The sequence below is a fragment of the Arvicanthis niloticus genome, chromosome 3 (assembly GCF_011762505.2).
Source record: "Arvicanthis niloticus isolate mArvNil1 chromosome 3, mArvNil1.pat.X, whole genome shotgun sequence".
Lineage (NCBI taxonomy): Eukaryota > Metazoa > Chordata > Mammalia > Rodentia > Muridae > Arvicanthis > Arvicanthis niloticus.
The window spans coordinates 99,087,066-99,110,173 of NC_047660.1; the positions used below are offsets into that span (position 1 = coordinate 99,087,066).

At 41.8% G+C, this 23,108-nt stretch overlaps 1 protein-coding gene across 5 annotated transcripts in view; it reads left to right on the top strand.

Moving 5' to 3' along the window:
* The first annotated feature begins 19,384 nt into the window (after window positions 1–19,384).
* The window catches only part of Slc4a7 (solute carrier family 4 member 7), an 89,075-nt gene continuing 85,351 nt past the window's right edge, over window positions 19,385–23,108 (top strand). For 2 of the 5 annotated variants that reach the window (XM_034497712.2, XM_034497716.2), the window contains exon 1: window positions 19,385–19,622. In XM_034497712.2, the coding sequence (XP_034353603.1) occupies window positions 19,575–19,622 (48 nt within the window). In that variant the 5' untranslated portion in view covers window positions 19,385–19,574. The remainder of the gene's footprint in view (window positions 19,623–23,108) is intronic. The other 3 variants (XM_076931583.1, XM_034497710.2, XM_034497714.2) reach the window with 3 other exon arrangements.

The window sequence follows — 23,108 nt, forward strand, 5'->3', positions numbered from 1 at the left end:
AATTTGCCATTCTAAGCCTGTGCTCTATCGCTAAGCTCTCTCCTCTACTCCTGGGAACTTTCTTTTCTTAGTGGCAACTTCATGGTTTCTCAGTACCCTTTGGCTCTGAAAAACTTGGAGCTGCCTCCAACAATGGCTTCCCATTACCTCTGCTGTTGAAACTTATTGACAAAGCTCAGAAACTTGTATCCAGTGCCCTCTTTGATTCTTGGCTTCATCTTAACCAGCCTTTCGCTTGTTTCTGCAATAGCCCATGTTCTACTCATTTCTCTAGATGCTGTTTCTTTCAGCTGCACATTGTCTCTGATTTTGTTCCTCTCTATACTTGTTTCTCTAGAGGTCTCCATGCCTGTAATTTCTGCCTTAATTCCTTCCTTCCTTCCTTCCTTCCTTCCTTCCTTCCTTCCTTCTTTCCTTCCTTCTTCCTAGCACTGCGATTGAGCCCAGGACCTTGTACAAGCTCTGTAAGTTTTTTATCATTGAATTATGCCTTCAGCTCTTTGTGTTTTATTTTGAGGCAAGAACTCCAAGTTGCCTAGGCTGATCTGCCCTCATCCCCCTTTTTAAAATTTTATTGCTAACTGTTCTAGGAACCCAGCCCACTATGGATGATGCCACCCCTAGGAGATGGTCCTTGGCTATATAAGAAAAGCTGCTGAGCAAACCATAGAGAGCAAGCTGGTAAGCAATGTTTCTCCATTGGTTTCTGCCTCAAGATTCCAGCTGAAGTTCCTAAGTGATACTCTCAGGGATGAACTGTGATAGGGATGTATAAGCCAAGCAAACCCTTTCCTCCCAAAGTTGTTTTTGGTCAATGTTGTATCATAGCAACAGCAACATAAACCAGAACAGCCACCATGCCTAGCAAAATCTCGAATTTCCTATAGGTGAAGTCAGTTGAAGATAATTTCTTCAAGAAGCAGAGTGATAGAAACAAAAAAGGCACAGTTAATGCATTTAGATATTTTCCCAGGACTATGAACTTTGATGGTTTAGGTCTTTGTTTTCGTTTTGATAGGTGGTGCTATGTTTTGTGGTCTGAATGATACTTTCACCATGGGGTCAGTTGTGCTAATGTCTGGGGCCCTGTTACACGGAAGACCCCAAAGTGAATAAATTATAATGAAATGTGGAAGTTCTAGAGTTGATACTTTGAGATAATATCTCAAGAAAGAGAGAGGGAAACATACAAAGTATTTTTAAATGGCCAGATATTATTAACTGACCCTTTTATAAATACCTATTTAGAGCCCGTGTCTGCAAAAGTTACTGCACGTCCACAGCAGAGCTATTGCACACACTATCTATACATTTGGCATTTTTAGACACCTAATAGTCATTATCTCTTATTTCTCATTAAAACTAGGGAAAGGTTTTTGGAGGATTGCTGGGGCCAGATTTCTAGACTACTCTTTGCCTTTATAATTTGTGGTCAGCCTGAATATAAGCAGGTGCTATTTCCCTGTTCAGTTCAACTAGACCCTGACCACATCTGCAGTCACTTCCCAAAGGATTTGTTGTGAATAGCTCTGGTCTTGTATTTTGATGCTAATTCTGTTTTCCTGGGAAAGGCTGCAGAAGAGGAGTGAATCAGTATACAGGAGACTTCCTGTGAACCTTCTGCCCACCTTAATCTGTAATATAAAGGCTAGAGCTGGTGGTTGGGAAGTAGAAGCAGAGGTGGAGCAGAAAAGTTTGGGGACAAGGAGAGAAGATGGCCATGAATGTCTGCATGTCTCTAGCAGTCTAAGGTAGTTATTCATATCACAGTTAGGTAATTGGGTTAACAATTCTAATTGTGTGGGCATCTTGTGTATTGAGTATTTGCTAATATATAAATCCATTGGATAACCTTTAAGCATTAAGAGTCTTATTTCTACCGAGTACTGGAATTGTTATATCTACTGCATGGGGATGGTGGATATTCCCTGGGTTTTGGGGGCTGGACAGCACAGAGCTGATTGGTGGAACATCTCATGGGACCCAGGCTGGTGCCATGGGCCAGCCGGTGCACCTTTATTGTGAGAATTTAGTGCAGGAACATGGCGACCAGGCAGAGAGCTAGCTGGTGCCTCTGCCGCCTTTACAAATACCTCCCGCAACAAGAATTGACCACAAAGGAGTAAGGGATTGAAGCCTTACCTCTTTTCTCTTCTTTCAGATTTGCACAAAATATTCTTGCTTGAGTAATAGATGGAGCAGATAAATATGGACAGAAAGTTTGCTTTCCCTACTAACTTAACTTCTCCATGTACCACATCCTCTTTTGCAATACTCTAACAGGGTTGTATAGCCCTCCTCTCAGGCAACACAGGATCCATGTCAGAGCACAAGGTATCCAGAGGCAGAGCTTTTCCTCCAATCTTCAGAGTGAGCCAGACTCAAAGTGTCTTTTATTAGATTGGACAAAAGAAATTTTTATCACTTGATTGATTCAAGAAATCAATCCAAAAAAGTGTTAAGCACATTAGTCTACTTTCTTTCCATCTTTTTTTTATTAATAATGCTATCATGTGTCACCTTTGGTTGATCATTCATAGTCGTGGGTGATTCTATCCAGAAACAAAATGAAAGTTAAGTACTGTGGCCCATGCTTCTAATTGCAGTGCTAGGGAAACCAAGGAGGATGCCTGCAATTTTAAGGCAGATTGTGTTACATGAAGAGACACTGTCTCAGAAAACCAAGGGAAGAAGACTTGTCTGATGTAATGCTTCCTTCTCTCATATACTCTATATGATGCAGGCACTAACATATGTAAACCCCAAACCTTATACAACCAGCATTACTCCAGGACCATCATCTAAGAGATGCTACAGGTTGGCTCAGTCCTGGTGCTTAACCCACACAGGTCCTGTCACAGAGCTACCCTGCACAGTAACTGCTAACTGTACACAGCAGATAACCACGTTTTGTTTAATTAGATGACAAGCTGAAAGTTCCCATGATCCTCTACTTAGAGTAATTTTCTAGAGACTCCCTTAGATTTCAAGAAAATATTAGATTAGATCCAGTGGCCTCTTACAATCAGATCTCAGCAGCTATATATCCAATCAACTACAAATCAGAACATTTGACAAAAATTGTACCCAGATTGAACATGTGCAGGCAACTTTTACATGAGTAATCTTAGTACAGCCTGAGGTCTACTACATACCATTGGTATTGCATTGCAGAGATGACTGAAAGTATATGAGAGAATGTGTGTACCTCACACTTTAAATAAAGAACTTGAATACCATGAAGTGGGAGGCCCATGCATACTGAAGCATGATTTTTTTTTCCAGATAACAGATGCTTAGGGCAAAGTCTGGAAGGGGTTGGTTCTGTGTTCAGCAGTCCTATCTCTGTGGAATTGGAATGCATTTTTCATGGCTTGTAGATACATCCAACTACTCAGAACCCACCTGAACATAATAATACAGGACTCTGATGACTGAACTGACATGTGGGCACCATCTGTACAGGGTCAATACCCTCCCCTTCCCCAGGAGAACTTGGTGTAGTCTGAAAATACTAAATACCTAATTACGGTCTGGTCTTCCTGGTGACCAACCCTCACCCTGGAGCCACCTGGTGTCACTTCATTAGAACAGGAGAAGTTTCTGTCACTGAGAAAATCTCAGGAGATTGGGTTCTCTGTGCCAGGATTCAGGCTCTAAAGCCAAATCTCACAATAAAGGATAAAGCCTTACCCCATCAGTCAGGGTTACACGAGCTTTATTTAGCCTTACCCCATTGTGGTGAGAATCTGGAATTTTGGTTTCTTAAACACACACACACACACACACACACACACACACACACACACACACACACACACAGAGAGAGAGAGAGAGAGAGAGAGAGAGAGAGAGAGAGAGAGAGAGAAATATTATAAGAACATGTTTTCCATTTAATCCCAGATGTTGGGTTATGAGGCTACCTCTCAGCAGCTGACTATGGTTTGCCTCATGCTCTACCAGAGGCATGGTTTGTCAGCTGGAGATAGTTTCTGTGATTGTGTGACATTTGGAATTCTAGGAACTTCTCAGAGGGTATATAAATTCTAGAGCCCAGATAGGTGAGATTGGGGTTGTTGATCCTTCAGGAGGGTTAGTTGTAGTTTGTTGGTAGTGACATTCAAAGAATAAATAAGAAGAAATAAATTAGATTCAGGTCTCTCTCTCTCCCCTATATCCTTCTTTCTCTCCTATCTAGTGATGGGGGGGTGGGGGACCGAAGGGATAAAGGGTGGAAATAGAAGAACACACAAAGCAGCAAAGACTGGCTACACCCCACATCACAGTCTTACCCCATACAGGGAGCTTCACGAGCTTCGGGAGCTCTTGCCAAGAGTTCCTTTCTAGCACTGTCACAATAACACAAGCTTAATTCAAAATCTGTATCCAGAGATGTTCTAGATGCCGCATTGGTCCTTAGGGGTGGTACAGTGACCAGACACATCTCTGTTTTGACGGAACTCATTACTGTTTAAGTCACTCAACAAAGAAGGACATCATGTAAATAAATACCACTAACAAGAAATCACTAGAAAAGATAAGATTGTAAAATCACGGTTCTCAAACACACTTTTTCAAATTCTGGATATTGTGGTTCCATCCCAGTTCTAATGAATCACTCACTGTATTCCAGGAATTCATATATTTTACAAAAAAAAAAAAAAAAAAAAAAAAAAAAAACCCACTGTTTTGTCTACATTTATGTATGTGTACATGTGTGAGCTTGATCACTTTGAAGGTCAAAGATAGAATCAGATCCTCTGGTTAGAGTTTGGTGGTTGTGAACATCATGCAGATGCTCGAAACCAAACCCAGGTCTCCTTTAAGAGCAGTACGTTCTCTTAACTGCAGCGCCATCTCTTCAGCTCCACCTTTTCTTTTTAAAGATGCCATGGGAAACTAGGCTTGATGGTGCTCACCTGTAACTCTAGCATTTGGGAACTGAAAGGAGGGTTAAGAGTTCAAAGCCAGTCTGGCCTGCAAAAGCCCTTGTTTCAAGACAAACCAAACCAAACCAAACCATACCAAACCCAAACAGCCACAAAGTTACATGCAATTGCCTAGTTTCTGCCCAGCCTGTTGCCCTCTTAAGTATCTCAATTATACTATTATATTTTCCTTCGGTTGCAGAAGGAGATTAAGCCTGCTCATATTGATCCAGTGGTAGTGGCACATGATGAGTTTCTTGCTACCAGCCCCAATGTTCTGGTTCCTGAATGAAAGACACACATGTATGCAGCCTTATATTTTGTTATGCCTTAAACAGCTCAATGGCTGGACCATTCCCAAACCTCCACATGGTTAACACATTTTCTCCTCCAATATCCCCAGCTCATCACTTACTAAACTCTATACTCCACCCTTGTTGCCCTTAGACCCAGTGGGGGGTGTGTTTGTGTGTGTGTGCCCTGGGGATCGTTCTTTCCTGACTCTTACATGTTGGCTGTCTCTCTGTCCTGCACTTCTCAGGCCTGGTACTTCTCCTTTCCCTGGCATAATGGTTCTAATTCCTTCTTCCTCTCGTTTCCCTTGCTGGAGAATCCTAAAGTCCCATCTCTGTCTTCCTGCCCAGCCGTTGGATGCCGTCAACTTTATTTACCAATCAAAACCAACTAGGGGCAGGGCCTCTCAGCGTCTTACACGGGGATTCTCATGTAATTTTGGGAATCCAAATAACATAATACAAACGTTAGACCAAATCCACACTATCCCTCCACCAAAAGCATGTGACAAAAGCCAGTAAGATAACAAGAAAGAATGCGTCAGTTAAGAGTGCTGTGGCTTCATCAGCCATAGAGTATTCTATGCTTTCCCCCTTGTAGAGCCACCTTCTATCTCTCCTGAAGCTTCCTTTGAAGCTGTGTTCTTTATAGGTTGCAGAGTTTCACAGATTGTTTTAATGAAAAATACATTATCCTTATATTGAGAAAAAAATAAGTATTAAGATAAAATAATTTAAAATACCATTTGAAGAAGCAGAAGGACTCTGGTGAGTTCATGCCCAGCTTGTTACATTGAGAATTACAGAATGGCCTGAACTATACAGAGTAACTCTTTGTATACCATCTTATAATGCTTTATAAAAGAAACTTTTCAAAGTTCCATTTTCTTTTCTTGATCTACTCCTCTTCTTCCTCTTCTTCCTTTTTTCCTCCCCCTTCTTCTCCTCCTTTTCTTCTTCATCTTGGCTTGAAACATGATGTCACTCTGAACCCTGGCTGGTCTGGAAATCACTATGTAATTGTTAATGATGAATTAATGTCTTTCCTGCTTCACGTGAATTCTTGGTTTATGGATTTGGGTTACCATGCCCAGCTAAATATAACTTTCAAAGAGCCAAGCAGAGTGTTGGGGGTGTGGCTCAGCTGACGGAGCACTTGCTGTATACACCTGAGGCCCTGGTTCAATCCCTAACGCCATGTACATTGCATTTGGTAGCTCCTCCTTATAATCCTAATACTCAGCATGTGGAAGCAGCTGCAAAGGTCAAAAACAGGCAGTTTGAGGCAGCCTTAAGGGAGGCTACATGAATCTGTTTGTTTCTTTGTTTGTTTGAAAAGTTACAAAACTAAGCTCGTTATTAGTAACCAAAGCTTTAAAAAAATTTTTTTTTTTTGGCATTTCATTATAAGCCAGTCCTGGGAGCACAGGTTTATAATCCCAGCTACCCAGGGCAGTAGGATAGAAAGTTCAGGGCCAGTTTGAGCGATGAAGTAAGATCCTGCCTGAAAATAAAAAGTAAAAAGAAGCCAGGAGTGATAGTGCATGGCAATAATTTCAGAGGCAGGGGGATCAATGTAAGTTCCAGATTTATAGTCTGGTGATGATGATGATCATGGTGGTGGTAGTGATGATGATGATAATGATGATAAAGTGGACAGGATGGTTCAGAAAAGTATAATTATGTCATAGAAGAAGGAGTGGAAAGAATGTAAGAGCCAGAATGCTGTGCAATACTGTATGGGTATGGCATGGTTGTTACATACATGAACTCATAGCAGCAATGGTTACTTATACATTGTACTCAAAACCAAGCCAGTTAAGTTCGGCCTGCAAAAGAGTGGGGCTCTCAAAGTCCCACCCGTAGGAGGGGCTTTCGGAAGTTGGTGCCTGAGGAAGGAAAAGGAATCACTTTTCTTTAGAAGTGTGGTCAATGGAAAGTTCATGTCCCTGTAAATGAGTCCCTGCCCATGTGTATGTGCACCAGCTGGACTCAGGCTTAAAAGTGAATGAATTATAAAAGACGGACATGAAGTATGAGGGGAGATGTGAGGGGGCTGGGGAGGTGTTAAAAGAGAAGAATCAGGAACAGACATAGTCGAAATGTATACATGTATAAAAATTTTAAACAATAAACTCATTTTTTAAAAAGGCAAGTGCACTTTTAAAAGCCACACGTGGCTTGCTGATATGGCCTTCCCTATCTGAGGTTAAGCCAAAGCTGAGTGTGCCAAACATGAGCTTTCTGTGTGATCCTGGGTGATCTTGTGTGCTGTGTGAATGAGTGGTAGAACACAGAGCAAACATTTCCCACAACAACTTTTCTGGATAATGGAAGTAGAAAAGAAAACAATACAAAAGAAAAATAAAACAACAAAAAATCTGAACAAAGAAAACTGATGGATTTTCAGAAAGTGATAAGACTATAAGACAAAAGCCAGTGGGTAGCAACCCTTACCCGGCGACATAAAAGGTCAATAGGGACAATATTACATCCATAGGACATCAGCTTGGCAAACACAGATCCGAATGGGATGAGATTTCTGCCAACTGTTCTAAGTAATCTTCAAAGACTTTTCAAACAATCCTTCTTTAGAAGCTCCTAATATTACCAGTTGGTTAGGAGCTAGAATTTCCTTCTTTGTTTGAAATTCTGTAGGCCAAGATATTGGCTTATGTAGAAACATGGTCTGAGGTTGGGGGTATAGCCCAGCTTGCCTGACATGTGCATGTCCCTGGGAGCTATGCCCAGCTGGAGTAAGTGCTGTTGGTCTTCAAAATTGGGCCTTACAATTGAGAAATAGGACTGTGGACTGGATTATCCCTACTCCTCAAGTGACATGTATACTCAAGTCTGCTCTCTTCTTTTTGTGTCTGTCTGCTTGCCTTTTTTTTTTTTTTTTGATACAGGCTTTCAGTATGTATCCCTGGCTGGCTCATAATTCAGTATGTAGAGCAGGCTGGCTTTGAACTCACAGAAATCTGCCTGCCTCTGCCTTGAGTGCTGGAATTAAAGGTGTGCTCTGCTCCACCACTCTTGACTTTCCTTTGACAGTTTTAGATTGTAGTAATTGAAACTAGGATGCCTGTCATTGTGGGTAAGTGTTCTATCACTGATCCATACCTCTAACTCCTTAAAAAAAAAAAAAAAAAGCTTTATTTATTTATTTATTTACTTATTTTTCGGACAAAGTCTTAACTGAGTTACATAAGCTAGCCTTGAACTTACTCTGTAGGCCAAGGCTGGCCTCTAATTCATGACCCTCCCACTTAAACCTATTGAATGGTTGACATTACAGTCCTGCATCACCACATCTGGAGGCCTCCTCCTCTTCCTCTTCTTCCTCTTCTTTCTGTCCTCCTGCTCCTCCTTCTCTTTTTTTTCCACTTCTCTTAACATAGTGTTTCCCTATATAGTGCTTGGTAATCAGCCTCCAATTCATGATTTTCCTGCCTCCACATCCCAAATTTTGGTACTATAGGCAAACATCTCCATACCCAGCTTTAAGCAATAACTTACACCTGAATAAATGATAACACTGTTTTGAGAATTTTAACTCCACAATAAGACAAATTTTTTCTTTGAGTTCTGGTTCCCTAAATGTCTATTACACCTTCCTGTCTCTTTAAATGGGGCTCAGGGCTTTAGGTTCCCCTCCAGTGCAGGTTTTTTGTTTTTTGTTTTTTGTTGTTTTTTTTTTTTTGTTGTTGTTGTTTTGTTTTTCTGAGCTTGTTGCACTGCACTTCAGAGACTTCATTGAGAACACTTTCATGAGAGGGTTACTGAAGGAAACTTTGCTCTATGTAAGGAGTGGTATTCTTTATGTAAAATGGACAACAGGGATCTATCTAATGCTTCCATTGCCAAAGAGGAACCACCTCCTGAGAGTAACTGGATCATAAACCACACCTAGATATACTTAGGTGTGACCAGAGTAGACTCTTTTAAAGACTATTGCCTAAATCAAAGCACGTGACACCTTTATGCTGGAGCATCTCTGGAGTGGACCAACACACACTTCTTTATTCCCCGCCTGTTATTCAAAGGTACATTACAACATTCAAGCCTGACCTCTGAGAAGTCTAGGGGGTAAGTGACTTTGAAGTACCTTTAAATTATCAGAGCTACAAAAGAACAACGGGTTCTTAGCCTGAATAGGGCCCTTCCAGCCTTCAGTTTTAATAAGTGTAGTTCCTTCTGGATACATATGTGCAAAAAAGAAATTAGAAGCAGATACACAGTTGGCAAGAAACCTGTGGAAAGAGGCAGGGCACACCTACAATCTATGCACTTGGGGAGTGGAGGCTGGAGAATCAAGGCCGCTCTGAGATCTTCCCACAAACAAACAAAACAATAAATCCTAAAATAACTAAAAGGTGATAATTATAATTATGTTATTAAGGATGCTGTGGTAGTCGCTTTCAAAGCAAAGCATGATAAAACTTGTAGAACCACAGACAGGTAAAATCTAGTGAATGAGAGAGCAACCTACCAATCTTTTGCTTCTAAGTTAGATTTATAAGGCATTTCCATAGACTTCACCCACTAATGTATGGTTCTGTATCAGTTACTTGAACCTTACTGTGATATGATTTCTGACCAAAACAACTTAAGAGACAACAGATTGCTTTTGGTGCACAGTTTCAGACAGTTCAGTTCATGGTTACTCGGCCTCCAGCATAGCAGGGTACCATGGCGCAGGGTACCATGGCCGGAAGAGCATAAGGCTGGATGGAATAGGGCTCCAACTTTTAAAGACCAGCTACTAATGACCTACTTTTAGTTGCTGGGTCCACCTCCTAAGGGCTTCACACCCTCCCCCAAACAGCACCACCTACTGGGGAACTGCCAGCTATGTAAGTTCATAGTTTTTTAAGCAGTGTCTCTCAATGTAGCTCTGGCTGGCCAGAAACACTGTGTAGCCCAAGATGACCTTGAACTCCTTCTAATCTTCCCAGTGTGTACCACCATGTCTAGCTAATTCATTCTTTAACGTTTTAAAGCTTACATTTTATTTAGTAGGAGATAGGGAATTTGGCACCATGCATGTACAGAAGCAGGACAACTTGTGGGAATCAGTTTCCTCCCTATGGGTTTCAGGAACCATCAGGCTTGGTGACAAGTAAACTGCACTTCATCATTTGGAGTTTTAAAACATATTTAGCCAATTTCTGTTGATGAGAGACACACTCATAGTTGCCCCAAATTTTTGTTTATTGGGTTTTTGTTTTTGACAGTGTCTCTAGTGGCCTTAAATGGGAAATTGTCTTAGCCTCTTGATTGCTGTGATTATAGGCATGAGCCATCACCTGCAAGTTTGTACAGGGGTTGGGGGGGGGCACAATTTCCTTTGTGTTGTGTGTTAAGGTCCAGATTACTTGTATGTGGAAGACCAATCCTTTAAAGATGAGAGTAGGCATTACGAAGTGGAATCAGGTTTAGTGAAGGGCTGGCAATCTGGAAAAAAACCAGAGAGTTTCAAACTTTAAAGCACGACTTTCCAGGAGCTGAGCAGTACAGAGGCTTTTCTAGGGAGGGGAAATCAGACCCGAGTAAAAAGGGGGCAATATCTTTCATAATGTCATCCAAGATGTGTCGCCCTCCTCCCCCTATCGAATGTTTAGGACATCACATTGCACATGAGGTTTTAAAAGAAAAGCCCTGCTTTGGGCCTCCCCACAAGGCTAGGCTTAGCCACTGGCTCCAGTATGCCAATCAATGAGCCAAGAGACAGTAAGAGCAGAGAACATGCATTCACTGCGTTCATACTGGCAGGAGGAACAGTTAAAAGGCCCACCTATTCACATCCAACTTTAGGTTCTGACATGAGGTTTAGGCTTAAATGGAGGACAAGATCAACAGCTGGGCATGGTGACACATACTTTTAGTCTCAGCACTCAGAAGGCAGAGGCAAGAGATCTCTGAATTCAAGGCCAGTCTCATCTACAGAGCCAGCTCCAGGACAGCCACTACATAGAAATCCTATGTCAAACACACACATATACTACCCCCAGAACAAAACAAACAAACAAACAAAACCCAAAACAAACCAACAACCAAACAAAGATATATCCATCATTAAGCAGTCAGTTTTCTCTGAACCATCATTGATTAGTACACCATTTTCTTGGCCAGTCTGGTTCCTATGATATGACTCCTTCTTACCCACCCACACGGGCATGGGTCTGTCCTATGAGATTTATATCCTTTGACACCAAGGTGACCAAATGTTTAGGATAATGACTTTTTATCTTTCTGTCTTTTGCCACAAAGGGGTAGAGATAGGTTAAGTAGCAGAATCAAACAGGAGTGTGACCAAAATAAAGGACACAGTCAAGACTGTACCAGGCCCTCAGACCTTAGCAGGAGTGACACCTTGATCAATGTGCCATTCAGGCTGTAAAACTCAGTATGTAGCTAGCACTGTCTGCCAAAACAAAAACAAAGGCCTAACTCATCAAAAAACATAATTCTGGGAAAAGTCTTTAAATTAAACTAACCTTCCTTTTTTTGCTTAGGCAGTTCAGCTTCTGGCTAACTTGTTGTAAACTCAAGTTTGTCAGTTCAGGATATGGTGTTTTGTGCTTAAAAGTTCACCCTGAGAAAGGCTCAGGGTTACACTAGGATCAAACAACATCCAGTGTAGTCATGGAGCAGCTAATAAAGTTTTTCTATTGGTTTAAAACCCCAAGTGGTCTTCTCTGGTGGATAGTCCATAACAAAAATGAAGGCAGACACCAGACTTTCCTCCTGCTTTAGCTATCTTGTGGGTCTAGGTAGAAGTCAATGGTTGTTTTCTTTTTTAATTAACATCAAATTGTAAATGTATTTCTGCAACATAGTCCATCTCCTGTGGTTCATTCCACTAGTGTTCTTCTTTGCAATACATATTTAGTGTATAGCGTTGTGATCCTCCTGCATGCTGGAATTAAGGGTATGTGCTATCACACTCTCCACTTTTTCTGTGTTTTGTCTGTTTTTGTTTGTTTGTTTGTTTTGAGTCAGAGTCTCAGTTATGGAACCCTGGCTGGCACGAATCTCTCTATGTAGACCAAGCTATCTTTGACCTATCCTCTTGCTTCTCTTTAGAGTGCTGGGGCTATAGGCGCCACACTAGGCTCTTTTCCCATGTTTCCCTAAAACATACATATTTACTTTTACAAAATTAGAGTAGGGAAGGGCATTACAAAGATCAATGAAGGTTCTCTGCTCTTTGAATCTGAAGGGTTATTTCTTACTCAATATTATAATTACTTAGGTGAGGCTTCTCTTTGGAGTTTAGAATGCCATGCCTCAGGGAGGGGACCTCAGCCTCACCTTCATGATTAGTTAGCAGAAGGGCACAGGGAAGGAAGAGCCAAAGTTACCTCCTCAGGAGTCTGAGATCCAAGGTCCTTCCTTTGTGCCCACTTTTTCCCAGTGCGATTTCCAGTCAGATAACAGTGAGCTTTATCTGTTCTCACTATAGCCGCTCTACTTAACTGTTGCTTTAACCAACCATTACTGCAAGTCTGTAAGGATACTGTATTTATTCCCAAAAGAGCTTCCAAAAGTTGTTAAGGGGAGATGATTCACCTAAAGTCACAACTAGGAGCCTAGAGAGAATCAGTTCCAAGCTGTCCCAGCCACAGCTGTCAGCTTTATCACTGATCTTGTCGTTATTTCTCCTGTCTGAGATCAGGCTGTACCTTGCCTGAAGTTATTTTATTTTGTTCAAAAGTATCTTTCCAAATTGTGCCTGGCTCTGAGAGACTCCCTTTAATAAGCAGCTGTGAGCCCCATTTTCAGCATGAGGACAGTCCTACCTTTAGGTAGATGTGTGAGCAGTCTATCACACAGATGGCACTGTTTGATAGATGACTTATTTCTGGGACTTACTTATTTCTCAATAAACACCAGTTCATTTGAGGTGAACTGGGTGAGGGGCACATAGGTGTATTAAAGTATTATCAAGGAATCAGGACAGGGAATTTACTGGGCACACCAGGCCAAGAAAGAGGTACAACCCCCTCACCTGAACCCCATAAAGAGATGGACACCTGGTACTGCAATGGTGATTTTCCCCCTCCACTTCATCTTTTTTTCTGACTATCCAGTGTGGATTAAGAAGCAATAGACAGAACCTCACTGTCCTAGAAGTGTTAGGTTGGTTTGGTTCCCACTCTTGATGTGGCCTACTTGAATTGACAGCTACAGATCCTCCTGTTTGTCTTTAGGACCCACTATCCTTCCATCCTTCTGATTGTTTGTCTGGGTCCAGTTCTGGCTTTTGTCTTCTGCATCTGAACTCAACTCTATAGTGCAGTTTTGGCCCTGTACCCTGATTCTATGGCCTACAGTCAAAGCAGTCTCTTTAGTTAGGATTGGCTTTCCATTGATACAGAGAATCTTGCATCTCCATCAGCTCCCCAACTTCCACCTCTCATACTGGCAACTTAAGAGCACACCTGAAAGCTCTAGAACAACGAAAAAGAGATCACACCCGAAAGAATTAGATGGCAAGAAATAATTAAACCCAGGGCTGAAATCAGTAAATAGACACAAACAAACAAAAAACAAACAACAAAACCCAAAGAATCAATGATACAAAGAGTTGGTTCTTTGAGAAATTCAGTAATATTAAAAAGCCCTTATTGAAATTAACTAAAAAGCAGTAAGAAAATATCCAAATTAATAAAATTAGAAATGAAAAGGGGGACAGAACAACAGGTACCAAGGAAATCTGGAGAATCATAAGGACATACTTTAAAAACCTGTACTCCACCAACTGGAAAATTTAAAAAAATAAAAGACTCATTTTCATGATACATGCCACTTACCAAAGTTAAATCAAGATCAACTAAGCAATTTGAACAGACTTACAACTCCCAGTAAAACAGAAGCATTCATTAAAAGTCTCCAAGGTAGAGGGGAAGAAGAAAAAGAAAAAGAAAAAAGCCTAGGGCCAGACCAGAAGATTTGATTTCAGAATTCTATCAGAATTTCAAAAGAGTTAATGCCAATACTCCTTTAATTATTCCACAAAATAAAAACCAAAAAAAAAAAAAAAAAAAAAAAACCACTGTCCAATTCATGTTATGAGGTCACAGATACTTTGATATCCAAACCACATAAAGACCCAACAAAGAAAGAGAATTATAGACCAATTGCTCTTATGAGCCTACCAGCAAAAATTCTCAATAAAATATTTACAAAATAAATTCAAGAACCCATCAAAAATGATCACTTATATGATCATTATAATCTACCATATAAACAAACTGAAAGGCAAAAACCACACGATTATCTCATTAGATGCAGAAAAGTCTTGGCAAAAATCCAACACCCCCTCCCACCCCCATGATAAAAGTCTTAGCAATGTAAGGGACATATTTTATTTCCACATATTTCAAGTCCACAGCCAGAATCAATTTAAATGGAAAGAAACTTGAAGCAATTCCACTAAAGTCAGGACCAGGACAAGAATGTCCACTCTCCCCATACCCATTCATTAAACTACTTGAAATCTTAGCTAGAGCAGTAAGACAACTGAAGGAGATAAAGGGGATACAAGTAGGAAGGGAAGTCACAGTTCTTAATTTGCATATGATAAGATAGCATACATAAATGACCTAAAAATTCCAGCAGGAAACTCCTACAGCTGATAAACACATTCAGCAAAGTAGCTGGATACAAAATTAAATTAAAAAAAAAAAATGAGTTGCCCTCCTTTGAACAAATGACAAACAGACTGAGAAAGAAATCAGCGAAACAACACCTTTCACAATAGCCTCAAATAATGTAAAATATCTTGGGTTGTCTCTCACCAAGCAAGAGAAAGACTTGTAGAATAAAAATTTCAAGTCACTGAAGAAGATATCAGAGGATGGAAAGATCTCCCATGCTTATACATCAGTAGAATTAACATAGTAAAAATGGCCATCCTACTAAAAGTAATAAAAAATAATTCAATGCAATCCCTATCAGAATTCCAACACAATTCTTCACAGATTTTAAACAATTTTTCAGCTGTGTATGTAAACACAAAAATTCCAAGATAGCTAAAATAAGCCTGAATAACACAAGAACTGCAGGAGGTATTACCATTCCTGATTTCATGTTGTACTCCAAAGGTGTAGTAATAAAACCAGCAAGCACGGTATTTGCCAAAAAAACCAGACATGTTGATCAATGGAATTGAATTGAAGAGCCAGACAAAAATCCACACACCCAATACACCTAATTTTTTATAAAGAGGCCAGAAATATACACTGGGAGAAAGACAGCATTTTTAATAATGGTGCTGGTCAAATTGGATGTTTGTATGTAGAAGAATACAAATAGATCCATACTTGTCTCCCTGGGGGAGGGGCCAGCAGAATCAACATCAAATGCACCTAACACACTGAACCTGATAAAAAAGAAAGTGAGGCATGGCCTTGAATGAATTGGCACAGGAAAAAACTTTCTTAACAGAACACCAATCACCAATAGCACAGACACTAAGATCAATAACTAAAGGGGACTTCATGAAACTGAAAAGCTAAAAAAAAACAAAAAACAAAAACCAGGACAATGTATTTTGGACAAAGTGGCAGCCTACAGAATGATTTTTACCAACTACACATCCAATTGAGGGCTAGTATCCAAAATATATAAAGAACTAAAAAAAAAAATTTAAGAAAATAATAATAATACAATTTAAAAATGGGGTACAGATCTAAACAGAATTTTCAATAGAAGAATTACAAATGACTGAGAAATCCTTAAAGAAATGTTCAACATTTTTAGCTATCAGGGAAATGCAAATCAAAACTACTTTGAGATTTTATCTTATACCTGTCAGAATGCGTAAGATCATCAAAACAAGCAGCAGCTCATGCTGGCAAGGATGTAGAGTAAGAGAAACACTCATCCACTGCTGGGGGAAGTGCAAACTTGTACAGCCACTATGGAAATCAGAGTGGCAGCTCCTCAGGAAGATGGGAATCAATCTGCCTCAAGATCCACCTCTACCACTCTTTGGCATACATCCAAAGGACACTTCATTCTACCACAGGGACACTTGTTCATCCATGAAATTGCCAAATAGTGGGGAGACAGAGCCCCTAATGGCCATCTCTTGTCACCAAAGAAGCTTCCAGTACCAAGATTAGGTTATAATCTAATTGAGCTGTTGGCCAAAGAGCTCCCATCAGAATCTTCAAAGAACCCAGGCTGTTGCCAAGACAACAGGTTTCTCTTCACAAACTGAAAGTCAGGCCCCATTGCTGAAGACAACACCAACACAACTCATTGAACATGGAGAAGTTGGGCTGGTGCCTACATAGAGCTTTTGCCCTATGTTCTAGGGTCTTTGGTACAGGAAGGTATTATGCAGGCTATCAAAAGAGAAGCTTAAAATAATGAGCCAGCCACAAACCCTTTGATCTACAATGATGTGCCTAAAAGATATGTCAGGAAAATGGCAGCACAAGGTTTGTGAGAGAAACCAACCAAGTAACTGATTTGACTTAAGGGACACTCTACAAGTTGGAATCTATACCTAACACAGCTTGGGTGACCAAGAACCAGAGACTAGATTGCTCAGGGATTTATGGTTCCTATGGTGCCTATGGTAATAGCAAATACTACTGGTCTAAAAAAAAAGTAGTGATAATATGACCCATAGACAGACATTAGAGAGAGAGAAAGAGAGAGAGAGAGAGAGAGAGAGAGAGAGAGAGAGAGAGAGAGAGAGACCTTGGAACACACAGCTTTAAATGGAATGTCTCCACCAAACACCAAATCCCTCTTCTCAGGGTTGGGAAAGAGTTTAAGAGCCAAAGGTGATGGAGGACACCAAGATAACAAAGCCCTCTAAATCAACACGATCAAAGCTCATATGAACTCAAAGAGACTGAGGCAGCATTATAAGATTTCTTAGTGTGCAAAAGAGTGGGTCTATGATTCTTGTGCCTTGAGTTCTTTTTTTTTTCTATTGGTTTATCCTATCCAACTTTGATGTTATATATTTTGCTATAAGAGAGTTGAGAAAAAAATTCTTTGTGTGTGTGTATGCATGTTTGTTATGTCTGTAGGAACATGTATATGGAGATACATGTGCATATATGTGTGCAGGTAGAGGTGTAAAGCTGAGGTTGGTGTCTTTCTCTATTACCCTCCACTTTTTAAAAAAAAAGATTTGTTTATTGTTTGGACACACTAGAAGAGGGCATCAGATCCCATTACAGATGGTTGTGAGCCACCATGTGGTCGCTGGGAATTGAACTCAGGACCTCTGGAAGAGCAGTCAGTGCTCTTAACTGCTGAGCCATCTCTCCAGCCCATACCCTCCACTTTTATTTGTTGAGTCTGGGTTGCTCAGTTGGATCCAGACCAGTCTAGGTTGCTGGCTTGGTTGGGAGATCACTGTTTTCTGATTCCCAAGTACTAGGATTACAAGTAACTGCAACACCTGCCTGGCTCTTGTGCAAATTATAGGGATCTGAGCTTCGTTCTCACGCTTGCTGGAAAGGGCTTTATCGAGCAAGCCAGACCCTTTCTTCAATATAAAGTGTATTCATAGGCTGGGGGATGTTGCTCAGTAGTTCAACACTTGTCTGGCAGGTCCTAAACTCCTAGTTCAGAAAAAAAAAATCAACAAATTCATCCATCAATTATTCTTTCATTCTTTTTTTTACTTCTTTTTCTTTACTGACAGTTTTTAAAATTATAGCGTGATATTAGAATGGTACAGAAGAGATCTTCTACTTAGTAGAACCCTGAGTTACTTATCTCCATAAGTCTCTACTTCCTTATCTGTAAAATGGGAACATAACACTATATCCTACTCTATTTGGTGTGGTTATATAGAATGACATAATGTGAGTCATTTATAAAGAAAAAAAATTCTCACAGTTCTGAAGGTGGTGAAGTTTAAGGTGGGAGGGCTGCATTTGGTGAGAGAGACTTCTTCCTGTCAACCTGAATCTGAGAGCAGAAGGTCCCATGGGTATTTGTGAGAGAGCAAGGGAGGCATTTGCAGTCTCAGACCCTTGGATTATAATCTGCTCATGAGCTCCTGAAGCCCTTGCATCCTAAATACCCTATTTTTCAACACTATTGCAATGGGGATTAAGTTTCCAATACAGGTTTTTGAGGGACACAGTCAAATCACATACAAACATACTTTGTAGTATTGTGTGGATTAAAGAGGAGACATGTTTGCAAAATGTCACCGTCTGTAGTTCTAGGTCTTTTCAAATGGTAGCTGTTATTAATGGAAGCACACCTGCTTTTAGACAGTCATGTGCCAGCCTACCCTGTACCTTTCTGAGAAATTTAGAACAAAGCGGGGAGAGGTCTGGTACCCAAAGCGGGAACAGTCATCCAGTACCTTTTGCTATTTATTGTTGAAAATGGGCAGGAGGTGAGTCTTGACCTGCTGATAAGTATTTCTTTCCATAGTCGGATTTAGATTTTCTCAGCTCAACCTTTTATTGTCTTTATTATCATCCTGTTAACAATAGTGATAAGCACACCACAAGCGACACACCTTCACAGAGGGACAGAAATGTACTTAACCTTCAATGACCGTGTGTGATGGAGACCAACACCTACACACTCAGGTAGATATTAGACAAGACCTGTAGGGTCGACCCAAGAGTGGGATTGGTCGTGGGACTAAGCCAGTGCAGGGAGTACTCGAGGCAAGTGGCTAAGTGTATCCCCTCTTTTACATGGCCTAGATCTCTCCCACTGGGAGAGAAACTTGCACAGGCGAATGAATCGGGCGTCGTCCTGTTTCCCTTCTGCTTGTAAAACACGTGGTGAGGAGTCGAATGGGGTAATGACCCCATTCCACTTCGAAAGTCTGTAGAACTTCCGATTCGAAAAACTGAGTTCCACTCTCAGCCTCGGTCAATTAAGCCTTTACAAAGAGGGGCGGGGCCTCCGGGAAACTGACCGTGGGGGCGGGGGCGGGCAGAACCTCCAGAGAAGCTGATTGGCTGATACGGATGTCTGTCTGCCTCTGCCTCCGCCCTACCTCCGAGCCCCTTAGCCACAAGAGGCGGTCGATCGACGTCGGCCCTGGTGCCAAACAGGCAGGGGGCGTGCTCCGGGGGGGCGTGCCGGAGCGCGCCCCGCCCCCGGCCGCCAGCCCCGCCCCCGTCCCGCCCCCGTCCCGGCGCGGCTGCCTCCTCTGCGCCGCGTCCTCTGGCTCTCTCAGTCCTCGCGGCACGCCGTTGCCTCTCTCCCTGAGAACGCCCGGCTCCCGCAGCCGGCGCCGCACTCCGCGGCCAGCTCTCCGCGGCCAGCGCTCCGCACAGGGTCGCCCTCCGCGTGCCCATCTCTGCCGCGGTCGCGGCCTCTCAGAGCTCCGGGGCGGGCCATGGAGGCAGACGGGGCCGGCGAGCAGATGAGACCGCTACTCACGCGGGTAAGAAGCGGGGAGGCCGAGGCCCGCAGACAAAGGCGGCGGCGCGGCGAGGCTGCCGGCGGCCTGTGCGGGCGGCTGCGCGCCGTCGTCGCCTTTGTGTGGCGGGGGTCGCGGGGGACGGCCGGCCTGGAGCCCTTGCGGATGCCTCTCCCGAGGACGCGCGTGTCCGCCGCCGCAGTGCCCCGCTCTCTGCCGCGCGGCACCGGCCGCCGTGTTCTCCCGCCGCGTGGACGCTGCCGTCCTCCAGCCCAGGCTGCTCTTCCTGCGCCCGCAGCCTTCATCCTCTGGCCGGAGTCGGAACCGGCCGTCGGGGCCAGCGATCTGTGGAGTGTTGAATCGCAGGCCCATGAGAAGGACGGTGCGTGTGTGTCCTCCTCCGGGCCCCATAGAAAGAGAATGGCCCGAGAGAGACCCCCAGTGCTCTGCGCTGCGCGTCACCAGTCCAGCCGACCCCGCTTTCCCAGTGAGACTAGCAAGCAGCTTGAGTAAGGGCGGACTTGGGACCTTGCAGAAGTGGGGTTTTCATTTAGATGGGGGCCGGAGGCGGGGACGACGGCACACAGTGGCCCGTTCTCAAGAAACAGGAACGCGTATGTGCCCCACAGAGGAAACTGCCTTCTCCTTTCAAAGGCTGTGACTCAAAGGATGGGGTGGTATTAATTTTCCTACTTCCAATTTTTACTCTGACCAGTGAAAGGGGAGGGAAGGTTGCAGGGATGAATTTTCCAGTCTTTTCAAAGCAGGGTAAAGGACATTTTGCTTTTTTTCTTTTAAGTAGACTTTTCCTTAAGATCCCCCTCCGACGTTATTTTAAAGGTTATTGTGGAGGCCATGGGCAGTGGTCATTCATTAATTCACATTAATCAAATATAAGCTCTTTAAATATAAAGGGAAACTTGAGTCTTAAGACTGTGAAGTTGTTCTGCAGTGGTTATAGGTTTGATGGGTCACAGTGATGAAGTACTGGAAACTCTTAAGGATTCTTTTTCTGGCCTTTGAATGAACCTTCATGTCCTTCTCCAAGAGTATCTGTCAAATACACTGTTGCTTGTTCTTAACCTTATTTGCACATTTTCAGCTGAACAGTAAACAGTATTAGTTTTCATAAACCTGGGCAAAAATGATGTATTCTCAAACACTGTCTACTTAGGCAGTAGCACATAATAAGGCCATTGCCATCCATCCATCCATCCATCCATCCATCCATCCATCCATCCTGTGCAGTAGTTTATTGAGAATCTATTCTGTAGTGTCCAGAGTAGAACCAATTTTTCCCTAATAGAAGCTTCATTCAGAAGGGTGTGGGTGTATGTCTACAACAAGGGACAGGACAGGGGACAAACAGATGGCAAGGAACTCTCAGTTCTGGTATTAGTAGCATGATAGGAGAGTGTTTTGGAAGGTCATACTCCCCAAGTCTTTGGAGGATAAGACTTGACAATAGTAAAGTTAAAGAAGTTAATAATAGAAATAAGAGGCTGGAGAGATGGCCCAGCCACTAAGAGCACTGACTGTATTTTCATGGGACCCCGGTTCAATTCCCAGCACCCGCTTGGCAGTTTACAACTGTTTGTAATTCCTCTTCCAGGGGATCTGGCACCCTCATACAGACATACATGCAGGCAAAACAGCAATCAAGAGTAAATTATAATAGAGAAATAAAATTCTGTAAGCTTCTAGTTTAAAAGCAGCAGTGAAAGTAGGTTGAAATAGTGGAGGGCACTCTGCTTTTTGACAAGCTCGTGTTACTTTGGTAAGTGAAAAATCATAAAAATGAGATACCTGGTGATACTTGTCAATTATAACTTTTAATTTTTTGAGACAGGGACTCACATTGTCCTCAGGCAGGCCTCAACCTTGCTACAGTCCTTCTGTTTTAACCCCACTAGTGCTTGCATTATAGGCACGAGCCACTATGTCCAACTCTCAGTTATAACTTTTACCTCACAATAGACTGGCCTAGCCAAAAGAGTTGACTAAAATTTATATTTATGTACCACCTAAAGTTTATAACTATGCAAAAATATTTGCGTAGCCATTAAGTTGGGGGCCACTTATATTACTTTGTAAATGGAGCCCATCCCTCTCATAATTTAGTATTATGATTTTTCACTGACCATAACATTGGAAGGAAAACTTTTACCTTGCATTATTTTTTGTTTTGAGGGATTGGACTGGGATTGGACTGGGTGAGGGGGAAGCTCACATATGCAAAGCTTGTGCCACCATGTCTGGCTGCAACATTTGTTTTGCATTAACCAAATGTCACCGTTGTAGGTATCATTTGGAATTTATCAAAATTTTATTTTTTAGTGTTGGATAAGTAGTAATTTGTTAGTCATGTTTTCTAGCGTAGTTTTGTCATAGTATCAGTTCTCTAGGTTTAGCAAAGAAGCTTGCTTTTGAGCATTTTGGGAATGTCCCATGAAAAGGTTGTTTCTATGATTTCTCTCATTTTTAGGCTTTTTTTTTTTTTTTTTTTTAGAGAAGCTTTTCCTGTGTGTTTGAGGCTGATTTTTTGATTCACCACATAGCACAGACTGGCATCAAAGTTGTATCAACTTCCTGCCTCCATTTCAAATGCTGGAATTATAGGCATGTTTTACTTTACCCAGCTTTACCTTATAGATACTAAGTATCTCATGGATACTGGGTACTGGAAAGTAGTCATATCAGGTAGATAGAGCCCTGCTTTCAGAGGGTTTATCTTGGCATGTTGGGTGAACACGCTGATGACCTTTACATTTGATTTGTGAATGCCAGTTAAAATATTTCATGATTCTGTTAGAAATATTTGTTGGAAAAAAGTAGGTATTAGGCTAAAAGGAATAAGACTCAAATAATCTAGTTTTTGTGAGTCTGTAAATATCTTCCTTTTGGGGAACTGTAAGTCGCTATTGACAGCTTTTACATATATGGCACCACAGGCATATTACCAGAACTTCTGTTGTCTTATTGGTAATTTGAGGCTATACTCCATGGATTTGTAACAGTTAAGGGAGAGGCAGTACACCTGTCACTTGTCCAAGTGAAACTAGACTTAGATTGGATAGTTGTGTCTGATAGTGAGACCAGGCCAGGCGATGGCTGCTTTAAAAACACAGGTTTTCTTTTGACCAAGCAGAGGATATGAAAATTAATATGCTCTTATACTAAAGTCTCATTAGTTGAATAGGTTAAATTGAAAGAGTATTATGGCACTGGAGGAACCTAGTATATAACATTTTAGTGGCATGTGGTGTGCTTGCTAGACGATATATATTTAAACTTTGGTAGCTACTTGTCAACATCCTGTAATGGGTTGTTTTTCTTCCTCTTTCTCTCTTACTCTATCTTACCACAAATAAGATCTTAAAGTGGATAGGATTTGCAGCTATAGAAAGGGCTCTTTATGTTAAGGCTTGTTTATAAGGTTAATGCTGTGCTTTAGTTATGGATAGATATGCATAGTTTAAACTTCCTTTTTGTTACATGTGCATGTGTGTG